At 37.8% G+C, this 13,416-nt stretch overlaps 1 protein-coding gene across 1 annotated transcript in view; it reads right to left on the minus strand.

Annotated features, from left to right (window-relative positions):
- Window positions 1–13,416, minus strand: part of LOC150091486 (sodium/glucose cotransporter 4-like) — a 135,685-nt gene that overhangs the window by 57,446 nt on the left and 64,823 nt on the right. Inside the window, exon 5 of the mRNA XM_090375902.1 lies at window positions 3,703–3,807. Coding sequence (XP_090232028.1) covers window positions 3,703–3,807 — 105 coding nt within the window. The remainder of the gene's footprint in view (window positions 1–3,702; window positions 3,808–13,416) is intronic.

Genomic DNA, 13,416 nt, shown 5'->3' on the forward strand with positions numbered 1-13,416 from the left:
ACTTACATTTTAAGGAATTGGATGTTGGTTAGACTTTAGGAGCATCGGCAGCTAAGGCCATGTTACTCCGTGTATACTGTCTGTAAATTGCGTGTGTTCTGAGGTGGATTTTTTGTTTTGCTGGACGAAAAACCCGAGTTTTTTGGAGAAAACCCATGCTATTTTCGCCTGAGACCGACTAACTCAGCCACGTTGTGAAAAAGACCAATAAAAATTCCTTCCATCATTGACGTGATTCGAACTCTGGTCTTTTCCACCCGATGTGGGGAGAACGGCGATCCTACCAACTGTGTTATCCTCGAGGCCGACTTGGATGTCCTGATGGCATCATTGATTTTAATTTTTTTTGTCTGATGAAAGTAGATTTTAATGTCTTTTTTGGTTATACTCAGCATATTTGTTTCCATTGCTCATTGGCATGTTCTAAGTTTATTTTTGTTTTGCTGTCGAAGACCATGTTTTGGCTGCGTATGTTAGAGTGGGTAGTACGGTTATGTTGTATAACAATCTCTTTAGGCTGATAGCCAAATCTCCTTTCATCTATTCTTTCATACTCCAATAACTTCTTCAAGAGTTGTTGAATCTGGATTCTATTTATTTGTCCACTCTATTGGATATTATTTGGCATAGATATTTGAACTGTTCTTTGTAGTTTAGTGTTTTGAAACCGATGTTGATGGGTGAGGCTACAGGGTTGGTCATTATTTTTGTTTTGTCATAGTTAATGTTCAGGCCAATTTCTTCGCTTTTGTTATTTTTATTTTGTTATTTTTTTAGGAGCATTAGCAAGGCCATATTGCTTCGGGGATATGCGGTAGTCATTCCCTGACCTTTCCGCATCCTCCGTAGTTGGTGGTCACGGGCTCGAACCCCGGTCTAATCAAGAAGCGTGTGCTACGCAGTGCCGCTCCTGCCCACCTGGCTGCGGAGGCGCCCTTTGCTTTTGAGGTTTAGATCTTGGATCATTCGTTCGAATTGGAGGTGCCATTTCGTTCCACTAGCAGGTGCTATGGGTACGCAAGTGGAATGCCAGAATTACCTAGGCACTGTACTCATACATCCAATAGGTTCTGATTCTGTCCCAGGACCAAAGGGAAGGAGACCCTCTGGAGTACAGTTGACCCTAGCAAGTAGACTTGCTAGCCGATTGATAGGGCTGACTTAGGACCTCCTGTCTTGGACGAAGCAGGGACCGAAGTGGTGTATTAAAGCTGGACTCCTTTCCGATAAGTGCACAGCTCGCAGCACATGGCAAACATTCCGAAATTTAATGATGCAAGTCTAGAACGTGCAACCCGAACAGTGAGATATGGGCAGAATTCTGGCCGAAGCATACAGAATCCAAATTCCCCGCACCGAATTTCATTGAACTGTTTCGTATTGTATATCAATTGTTCTACTTAATCTTTCCCTTCAAGTTTCTGGATGTGTACCATACGTGAAGGTGTTCAAAAGGCAGGCATGGGCGTTGGATCTCACTGATACTAATCTCATGACGAAGCAGAGTCATTGGGAGGTCCTCTCACTACATACAGGTGCCCACATCGAGGGCCCCGAAAAGGGTTTGTAACAGCCATCTCGAATACGAAAAGTTCGGAACAGCTAGCAACACAGTTCAGGGGAATCTTCTTGCGTAGCTCGTGGTAAAACATTTATTGTTTACAAGTCCGAATCCGATCTTAGAAGGATGCACTCACTGTGGGGGATTATTCGTGTTATTGCTATTGGTTTTACTGCACATCAGCATCTCAGACCATATTGCACAATGTATTATGTATGGATAGGTACGCTTTCACTGGCCAGTTTGCGTGTTGTGTGGACTGAAAAACCCGCAGTAACCAACGGGAGACCTCCTTTTCCCTCTACGTGACGAGGGAGTAAGAGATCTAGATATGATAGTGTTGTACAGTAGTTTTGGGGAAGTCGGTTGGAATATCAGTTCCCACTCTGAGGAAGCGGTTTATACCTCAAAATCAGTGCAGATTATCAGTTTTTTTTTTTTGTATTCAGAAGAAAATAAATACAAATTTTTATAAGGATGGAGTGCTTATTTCAATAGCGCCCTATCTTTCATTTCCTCTGCAATATGTCCTTTCTACAGTACCTTAGAATATGTTATAATAATAGTTTCAGAAATCACCTATGGTATCAACACATATCCCATGACTGACATGTCAATAGAGCCCAGGGCCACTCTAGGTGCTGTAGTACAGTTCTAAAAGACAGGTAGGAACACAAGAAAATAATTCATGGTTTGCGTAATATTGTGTAAGGAAATGGGTCAGTATTTTAATGATTAATTTTCATGGTTTCATTACAATTTTTACTCATCAACGTAAATAGATTGGTAAGAAATACACACGGAGAAAAAAAATAATATTAAAAAAAACAACGGCTAAGGTAAAGCAAACCTGCACGAGAAGCACGCAAAAGTTCGATGAAATTTAGGGGTAAAAGTGCTTTGTATTGTTGCTCGCTCGGTAAAAAGACGGTGGGTGTTATCGGTCTGGGGTAGAAGTTGAATCCCAGCGGAGCTCGAAACCCTCCCGAAGTGGATGGGGGTAACCTGACCTTTTTTCTTTACAATCACTAATTGAATTAACTAATTGAATCACGAACAGAGTCATATTGGAAGTTCTGGCGTCGTAAAAATATGTTCGTAACGTAGTTTCACCGGTAAACCTTTTAGAAGTTTGCCGTGCTTCTCATGTGGGCTTCCTTTGCCCTTTTTTTTTTTCTTAAACAATTTATCCACTAGTCCACCAGCGATTCTAAAGAAAAAGGGTTAGGTTACCCCCTCCACTTCTAAAGGGTTTCAAACTCCCATGGGCTTCAATTTCTACTCCTGACAGATAACACCCACTATATGTTTACTGAGCGAGCAACAATACAAATGCCGTTACGGCAAAGTACTTTTACCGGTAAATTTCATCGAACTTTTGCGTGCTTCTTGTGCAGGCTTTCTTTACCTTCGCCATAAAATTGACTTCGCACTCATCAGGGATAATTTTAGTACCTCATGAGCAGAGATAATAAGACAAAGAGCTGCTCTATCAGCTGGAAAATGCCCCACACGTGATATTCGAGCGAGACTAATAAGTGAGAAATTGAACAAGTCTTTGTACACCTCAATCAGATCACCTTGCAGGAGTCTAGGCACCTGCGAGGTGATCTGATTGAGGTGTATAAAGCCTTGAATGGTTTGAGCATGCTCAGTGCTGATGGGATTCTTCCTATTGCTCAGAATAATCGCCTGAGAGGGCATAAATTCAAATTGTAGAATAGATGTGCGGAAGTTTGCCTTTAGCCAGCGGGTGGTTGATTGCTGGAACCAACTTCCACGTGTCGTTGTAAAAGTTGATAGCTTAAATAGATTCAAGGTAGAACTAGACAAACATTTGGAGCGAGTGGTTGTGTGAAATGAGAAGGGAGTGCATGTTTTTTTTTTTTTTTTTTTGGCTGATGCTTGCTTTTTTGCATCATGTGCCTTTGCTAATGCTAAGTCATCCGACTTGTTCAATTTCTCACTTATTCTTCCATCGTTCTTCTTGAACGATATATCACTGACAAAGAAATAATGACTTAAACTGTATTTCGATTGCTTAAAATGCAGAGAATGTTAAGACAATTTGGGTTATCATAGCTACTGCGGTGCCGTTGGAGTATAGAGTATTATCAGTGTCTTATTTTTAATTCTCTTACCGAGATCTTCGTGAAGACATACAGTAGTAGAGCCAGCACTGACAAGTAGATGCGAATTCTTTGGCCACCAAAACGTCTTTTCAGATATTCAGGCATGGTGTAAACCTGTGAGAAGACAGTATTGTTCATGAATGAGCATTTCTCATGAAAAATCACATTTATAATATTGCTTTTGTATTACAACAACAGCATGGTTTGTGGATGTGTAATATGGAAAATTTCAAATTAAGAAAAAGGAAACAAAACTATTAAAGGACTTTAACATTTTTAAAATTAAGATTTTAAGATGATTAACATTTTAATTTAGCTTTAGATTTCATAGATTGCCTAAGAAAATATATTATATTATTAAAATGGTTGGCATTCCAATTTAATAGTTGCTAGATTGCTATCACTTTTACGAAATCTCGATCGTATTCTAATACAGTACACAGAAAAAATGACGTTTATATTATCACTTTTTTTCCTTTAGTTTTGTTTACTCACGTGGGAAGCGATTATATATCATCCTGATTTGGCCTTGAACTTCGACACTTTGCGTGGCTAGTTACTGATTTTGCTTCGTATATTTCGTATGGTTGTCGATGCCGTTACTCCGTGGAAGAAAGTACTGCATCTGTACTCCTACCAGTGTAGGAGTACAAATACTGTACAGTACTTTCCAACTACATACAATACACAGAACGGTTAATTACCTGTTATTTATGTACGCATGTTCCGCTCTGCATCAATAAAGAAAGCTGAACAGCTGCATTCTTATTCGGTTATTATCAGTTTAGCTGAGTTCCGATGTGATCACATTAAGTGTTGTCTACTATATTTAGAAATCTATTTCGTTTTTTGTTGAACGGATGATGTTGTTTGGTTTAGTTCTTTGAGTAACATGTGGTTTTATTTATGTATAAACAGTGGCTCGATCTGTGAAGTTCAAATTTTGCTGTCCTTATTTCATGACATTTATTATGATTATAAAGAGTTCATATCGATCATACCAGCATCGGCTTTACCGGCCTATTTAAAAATTACGAGTCTGGAATGCTGGATAGTCTGCTGAATGAAAAGGGTGGTTGGAAAATGTTTCACTATTTCCAGGGCCATACTGTAGATAACGAAATGTAAAAGTAGATTTGTAATATAAAATTGAAATGTAAATAAGTAAAATTGTAATCATTATGAAGTACAAACAATATAAGGTATAAGATAATTAGCCAAAGTGTATATATAACATGGCACAGGACAAGGAAATAAACCATGAAGTGAGCGCTGGACAGTAACAGTTTCTAGGTTGACCTAAGTGATAATGTAAAATACAGAATAAACAGTATTAATACGAAGTATAAAAGGTTGTATTAGAAACAATTCATTGACAAGCATCAACGGTTTGAGTCTTATTATCTATATTTCCTTGACAAATATAGATATAAGTATACTGATAGCATACAAATTTTGTATGCTGCAAGTGTGTAAACAAAGATGTCTCTACTATAATAGTACACTGAGTGGACAGAAATCATGGGCTACCTATCTAGTAACGGGTAAGCCCACCTTTCGCCCGGATAAGGGCAGCCACACGTCGGGCATTGAGTCCACTAATTCACAAAAGCGTTCCACAGGTATTTTCATCCATGCTTGCTGCACCGCTGTCCATAATATCCTTCGCATTCCTTGGTGGAGGATCCAAAGCTCGAACGGACATTTCCACAACATCCAAAAGCTGCTCCACAGGGATCTGCGATACTTCGATTCTTTTGGATGAATCCACACAATTTCTTATTTTTAATACAATAATTAATACATAAAATAATAATCCGGATATTATTTTATTCTTAAAAAACATTACACAGGAATCTGCGGAATGCTCTTAGAACCATGTTCTAGTCACCACGTCTCTGTGGGGAGGCGCATTGTGCTGAAGAGTCCATTGCCTTGTGGGTGTACGATGACCATGAAGGGATGCAGTGGTCTGCAAGGATGGACACGTAACCTGGACCGTTCAGAGATGCATCTAGACGTAGCAGAGGTCCCAACGCGCGAAAGTTGAACACGTCCCAGACCATTACTGACCGTCCACCTGCCTGAATAGTTCCTTGTTGACAAGACGGGTGCATAGCTTCGTGCGGTTTCCGCCAGGTATGCACCCTCTCGCCCGCTCGAAATAACTGGAAACGGGACTCATCGGACCAGGAGACACGTCTCCAATCATCCAAGCTCCAGTGCCAGTGTTCTTTCGCCCAGTTGAGGCGTCGAGTCCTGTGTTGTGGTGTGGTGTTAGCAATGGGACTCCCATAACCTATTGAGGCTAATGATTACCTGCAGTTTCTGGCACCTTCCTCATTGAAGTCGGCGGTGATTTGTGCCACTGTCGATCTCCGGTTGGCTGACACAATGCAATACAGACGGCCACATTTATCCACCACCTCCGCTCACAGCGCGGTCCACGATGAGATGTTATTCCGGAAAGGGCGTATTCCCGATACACTCTTGATACTGTCGAACGGGGAGTGTGCAATTTCTGTACCACCTCCACGATAGAGTGACCCATGCGTCGGGCACCCATTGTCATCCCTCTTTCAAAATCTGTTAACTCACGACATTTATCCATACTGACATCGAAATACCGTCTACGTCAGCGTTTCTCAAACTTTCTGAGCCCACGCCTCCCTTAACCTGTAAAATTTTTCCGGCGCCTCCCTTGAAGTAAAACCATAATTATGCAATTTCTTATTTTTAATACAATAATTAATACATGAAATAATAATCCGGATATTATTTTATTCTTAAAAAAACATTAATCATTAATGTTTTTAAAAAATGTATTGATACAAAAAATGAAAAAAACGTAATTGACAGAATAATAACAAGGTTTTACTATATATATATATATATATATATATTCATTTTTAAATTAATTAATGTGTTTTTAATGCGATGGATGTGCTTGTTTATTAGCACCAAGTTTATCAAATCTAGGTGTCATTGAGGAGAGTGCTATTCGTAGCTCTTTTTCTACTACTAAACGGCTCGATATTTGGATTTCATTGCAGCTAATGCAGAAAATCCCGTTTGGCATAAATATGATGTTACGAATGGCAGCAGTACTTGCATTGCATTGCTTGACAAAGTATTATATTCTTCACTTCGATTCAACCAAAATTGAACTAGGGTTTCACTCTGAAATTTTTGTTTCAATGAAGTATCGCATGATAATTCTATCAATTTTTCCTTTTCAATAGTTGTCAATCCAAATTCATCATCTCGTTCATCAACAAATGGATTCTGTATGCACGCGAACTTTGTAAAATCAAGATCTTCGAAATAATGTGAGAAGTGCATTAGCAAACCATCTAAGTGTTCAGTAAATAGATTTTTGTTTGCTTCAATATTAACTCTGGCGCAGAAATCATTTAAAAGTGGAAACATGTCGAACTTATTTTTTTGTAAATTTGATTTTCATACTCCAATTTTTTTATGAATGCTTTCACTTTGTCTTTTTGAATCAGTGAATGCATTTGTGGTCCTTGCATTGATTTATTCAAAACACTCAATTTTCCAAAAATTTCAACCAAATAGGCAAGTTTAACAATAAAGTTATCATCCCTAAATAAATTTCCCTCTTCATTATTATTTTCATCAAGAAAAATTGCAATCTCTTCTTTGAGTTCAAACACCCTTTGAATCACTTTTGCACGAGATAGCCAGTGCACTTCACAATAGTATAGAAGTGAGGTATAATTAGCTTCCATATCTTCACACAGCTTTGCAAACAACTTAACTTTTAAAGGACTGTTTTTTATGCAGTTTATAACTTTCGTAAAAATGTTGTTAAGTTCCTCGCTCATATTTTTTGACACAAGAGCTGCTCTGTGAAGCATGCAGTGCGTCCAGATAACTTCGGGTGCTTTCTTTTTAACTAATGCCTTGTGTCCTGACATTGACTGTGCCTCGTCAGTACAGAGTCCAATGCAGTTATTCCACTTTATGTCGTTCTCATCAAAAAAAAGTGTCAATTATATTAAAAATTTCATTGAATGTGGCCTTTCCAGGAATGGGATTGCAAAATAATATATCTTCCATTATATTAGTTTCTGCAACATATCGAACATATGCAATTAAATGAGCATCTTTAGCTACATCAATTGCCTCATCTACTTGTATGGCGAATTTCGAAGTACAGTACGCAGTCGAGAAACTAACTGATCGCAAAGATCTTCATATATATCATCGATTCTTCTGCCAACTGTATTATCAGCAAGCGGTATTTGTCGCAACTGTTTCGCATATGATTCGTCGAACATTATTTTAACCATATCAATAGCTAGTAATGAATGGGCCTGGTGTACTGGGGTCCATGTTTGAGAAAAAATAGATACGTACAATAATAACCCAGTTTAATGTAATATAATAAAATATATAATAATAAGTAGCAGGCAGTAGCTTTCAAGACAAATCCAAAGGCAATAACCCGCCACAAAGGCATACGTCTACACCTCATCCTCGAGACAACCGTTTTAATGCTAGATGATCAGTGGAGTAAAACAGCGCACGTCCGTGCAACAACAATAGCAAATGAATACGTGCCTCACTCAGCTCATTGCACTTATCCGTTGTATTTCAATTCAGTTGAAAAAGAGACTCGTTAGTCTTGAAAGCTACTTATTATTATATATTTTATTATATTACATTAAACTGGGTTATCATTGTACGTATCTATTTTTTCTCCTATCAATAGCTGCTAGGAAAACTAGAGTTTTTCTCATATTGTGTGTGGTTTTTTACATTTCGCGATTCTGTAAGAAACTTGGTACGATGCTAGCAATGCATTTGATGGAACAGAAACTATTTTTTTGAACGTTTGCTTTTGTTTATTAAACTCATCTAATTTTCTTTGAAAAAATTCTATGGGCTTACCAACGTATTCAGAATGCATAGTTTTAAAGTGCCGTTTTAATTTGTCTGGTCTCATACTATCTGCAGCCAAAACTTTCGTACAAAACAAACACATTGGTTTTTCCAAGCCATCTATAATAACACTTGTGAATCCTAATGATAAATGGGATGAATCGTATTTTCTTGTCTTGGGAATTCTACCTCCTTGTTCCCTGTTGCTTGTATTCCCACTACCTTTACTTGTATCAGCATCAGTATCTTCATTATTAGTGGATTTTCTCTCGTAACCAGTCAAAAATTTATCCATTCGTCTAAAACTATTAGGATTAAATTTATATTCTTAAAAAATACAACTTCTAAATTACTAACGATTATCAGTAAGTAATCACGCCAAAAACAAAAAACACAGTCGCACACCGCTGAAACCATATTTTCAACCATGCAGCTAATGCTATACTATGAAATCTACCTATATATGTCATACATAGTACGCACTGAATTATATATATATATATTACATTACATCATATCAATCATAATTCATCAATCCATTTCAGCAAAATATATATTTTTTCCAAATAAATGTTTATCTCATGTTGATATCGAAGTTAGAGTGAGATAGGTGGCGGTAAATGCTTTAAAAAATAAGTTATAAAATTTAATGTTGTTATGAAAGTTTATTTATATGTATATATTTTTTTATTTATATATGTTATGTTATGAAAATTACATTTCTGTTAAACTTTTCGCGCCTCCTTTTGCACTAGTCCGCGCCTCCCAGTTTGGAAAGCGCTGTTGTAGGATTTTAGGCGCATCAGCAACTTAGGCATACTGCGCATATATAAAGGTGAAAAAAAAAAAAAAAAAAAAAAAAAATATATATATGTCTTAAATTGCATGTGTTCTGTGGGATTTGATGTTTGCTGGACGGAAAACCAGAGTTTCGGGCAAAAAAAAAAAAAGTTACACTCGCCTGAGACCGACTGACTCAGTCTCTGTGAAAAGGCCCATAAAAATTCCTCTCGTCATTGACGGGACTCTAACTAAAGTCTTTTCCACCCGGTATGCGAGGGATAGTGATTATACCAACTGTGCTATTCACGAGAGCAGTAGTACATGAACAGAAAGCGAAGTTTATGAAGAAACATGTGACTGTCAGTAATTAAAAGAAACAAATAAGCCCGAAATTTATGCTCCATTCATTGATGATATATTCTGAAAGCAGAACGGAAATGTTCACACATTTATTACTATTTTAAATGGCAACACTCAAAGGTTGGTGGAGTTTTGTGAACAGAATGATCTAATGATAATAAATACTTGGTTTAGACAGCATAAAAGGAGATATGCACGTAAAATGCCCAGGAGCTGAAGTAGATATCAAACTAGTCTATCTTGGTCGTTGCTGTTGATTTTTTAGGATTATCAGCGACTTAGACCATATTGCTCCGTGTGTATTATATTATTGCCTGTACAAGTGCGTAAACACGGGGCTGATTTTGAATATTGTGCTGGCTGGAAAAGGAATAACTTAAACGGACACCTGGTTTGAGATCGGTCGACTACAGCCCGATTGAAGAGACCTTTAAAAATTTCGCCAGTCATCAACAGGATTCGAACTCTGACCTCTCCTAACGAATGGAAAGTGGAGACACTACTATACTGTCACGGAGGACTTATATCCTGGTCCGGAACGAAAACAGTGTAAAGAACTCACGACCAGACATATATTCTGATAATTATTGTGATAATGTATGTGGAATTAGAGTTTAAAAGGATAAGAGGAGAAAAGAATAAGAACGACAAGGAAGGATATTATAGAGGAGAATTTAAGGGAAAGGCTAATATTTTATTTTATTTATTTCGTATGATGTGTTCGATACACGAAGGAACCAGTTTTTTCGTGCTTCCTTCGTGTATCGTGGCCGGGATATCCAACCAACCGGTTGGTTCGGCACCATCGTGATATCCAACCCGAGGCGGGAATCGAACCCGCGACCTTTGGGTTGCCAGGCAGACACTTTACCTACCCGGCTAGCCCGGTCGGCAAGGCTAATATTGAAAAGGGATGATGGGATGAATAAAGTATAAATCGTAAATGGATAAGTTTAGGATTGTTATGTTATTTGGTTTTTAGGAGCATTAGCAACTAAGGCCATATTGCTCCGGGATATGCGGTGGTCATTCCTTGACCTTTCCGCATCCTCCGTATTTGGTGGTGACGGGCTCGAACCCCGGTCTAATCAAGAAGCGTGTGCTACGCACTGCTGCTCCTTCCCACCTGGCTACGGAGGCGCCTTAAGTTTAGGAGGCAATATGAAGAAAGTATCTGAAAATACCTAAGAAACAATGAGCGACAGAGGATATGATAAGAGAAATGGAAAAATACCAACAGAAAAGATGGTAGGAGGAGGTGTAGAAAGATTAACGCTAGGATTGGATGAGTAACAGATAAAGCGGGAGAAATGGCGGGATGGGTTTTGCAGGGAGTTAGAAGTATTAGAAAGGCTGGGAAGGTAAGATTTAATGTACGAGAGAGTAGGGAGAAAAAAGGAAAGATTGGGGTGCTGTAAAGGGAAAGGACTAAGAAAACCAGAGGAAATAATGTGGGAGATGGGTGGAATATATATATAGGCAGCTTAGGACCAGTCAAAATGGAGCAAGAGGCAATTGCAACTTTAAGGGAAATAAGGCAGTGTGTGTTGAAGGAATACAAATAGAATTTATAAGAAGTAGGCTGAAGGAAATTAACAGACTTATGTAGGTTAATGTATGAGCAGAAGATTTTAAGACCGCAGTAATCATCCAACGGAAAAGGAAAATTGTCAGTGAAATGTAAAGAATTTCAGAACTAGAAGTTTGTTACCGCATGCAACAAAGATAATGCTAAGGATATGAAAGAGAAGGATGATTAGAAGGATAGTGGAAAATTTGAGAGAAGAACAGTATGATTTCAAGAGGGGTTGGGAAACAGGGATGCAGTAGGTGTGATGAAAATGTTGAGAAAGAAATCGGAAAGTGAACAAAAGATGTGTGCATATGTTTTACAGATTTGGAGAAGGCTTTTTATCGAGTAAACTGCGTTAAATTATTGAATATCTTGGAAAGTTTCGGAGTAGGTTAGAAAGACAGAAGAATGTTTAGTAAATTATATTAGGGACAAAAGTAATAGTTTGGGTAATAGTTGTAGTTAGAACAAGGTAACTAACACTGATTGTGGAGATATAGAAAGAGGTGTGAAACGGGGTGTTATCTGTCCCTACTTACTATATTTAATAAAGTATATTAGTCCCTAGTATATTTAATATAAGAAATAGTTCAGAAGGAATTTTATAAGGAAATGTGGATGAGGGAGAGTTATATAAGGCGAAGAAGAGGAGGAAGGGTTATTGAGAGTAATATATTTGCAGCTAATATATGGCATTGGTAGCATATTCTGTTGAAGGATTACAGAAATTGGTTAATAGACTAAAGGAAAATTGTGGTAGGTTTAAAATAAAAATAAATACTGAGAAGGCAAAGCCGTGAGTTAAATATTGAAATATGAGGAGAAAGAGAGAATAGAACAGGTTGGTGAGTATAGAATATGGGATGCCTAATGGTGGAAGAAACAAATTTTAGCAGTGAAATAAGATTGAATAAGTAGGTAAAAAGCATTTGAGAAGTGAAGAATTTTATGTGGGAGATTAGGAATTGGTTTAAGGAAAAGATTGGTACGATGTCTAGTGTGTGTTATTTTATAGAGCAGAAACATGGACATGAGAATGGAAGATTGGAAAGTTTTGAGATGTGGATATGTAGGAGGAGGAGAGAAAAGATAAGATGTATTGATAAAGTGAGAAATTAGGAGGTTTTGAGAAGGACTACAAGATGTTTGACTTAAATAATTGGAAAAGCGAAAGAGAAATTTGATTATTTTATAAGTGATGGAGGATATGACAAAGGGAAATGTAAAGGGAAGAGGCCCGGAGAGAGAATGAGAAAAACTAAGATAAATGAATTGAGAGGCGGTTTGTTTCGGAATTTGTTAGGCGCATCGGCATCTATGTCCATAGTGCGCCAATTGAGAGGTTTGAAAGTGGATATGGGAAGATGAAGAAGAGGGCTGAGGAACAGGAAGATATGAAGAAGTGGTTATTAAGTTGTATGCTTGGACCTGTCCTTGGCAGAACACCTATGATAATAATGACACAGAAACAGTGTTGAATTCAGGCCTACTTAAGAGAAAGCAAAGGGTCGAAGGACAAATTTTTCTAATATGCAGATATTTTATGTTAATTATACCACTGAAGGAGAGAGTGAATATCTCCTCGAAATTTAACAATAAATGGGGAGAGTGGCGTACTCAGAAATTGTGCTAAAGGCTTTGGGCATCACTGTCGTCTCACCACCCCCCTTCCTTTTGAGTATCATTGGATTGGGAAAGTAAAAGCGGTTATTGCAGCAGTTGGAGCTGTTCGTTCAGCCCTTTAATTCCCTCAGGCGTTGGTATTTTTAAGTTTCTATTTATTTGCAGTAGATGGTGCAAGTCACACAACTAAGACACTCGTATTCACCAAAATGAATCTTACAAGTGTCGCCATCTATAGAGAAATAAGAGAAATGATATTATATTTGAAAATTGACTTTTGTTATATTTAGCACCACTAACAGAATAGCACGTAAAAGTTGTGTATTCAATGTCATCAGAAAAAATAGTATTTCCCACACATTTTGTGTAAATTAAGAATTTATTGAGCTTATTGATATTGCAAGGGTTTGTATGGAATGTTATTAACTTATTGTGAATTCAGAGGATCGACTTCACCACTAGATCAAGAATAGAGG

The sequence above is a fragment of the Mastigoproctus giganteus genome, chromosome 1 (genome assembly GCF_048544385.1).
Source record: "Mastigoproctus giganteus isolate SK-2022 chromosome 1, ASM4854438v1, whole genome shotgun sequence".
Lineage (NCBI taxonomy): Eukaryota > Metazoa > Arthropoda > Arachnida > Uropygi > Thelyphonidae > Mastigoproctus > Mastigoproctus giganteus.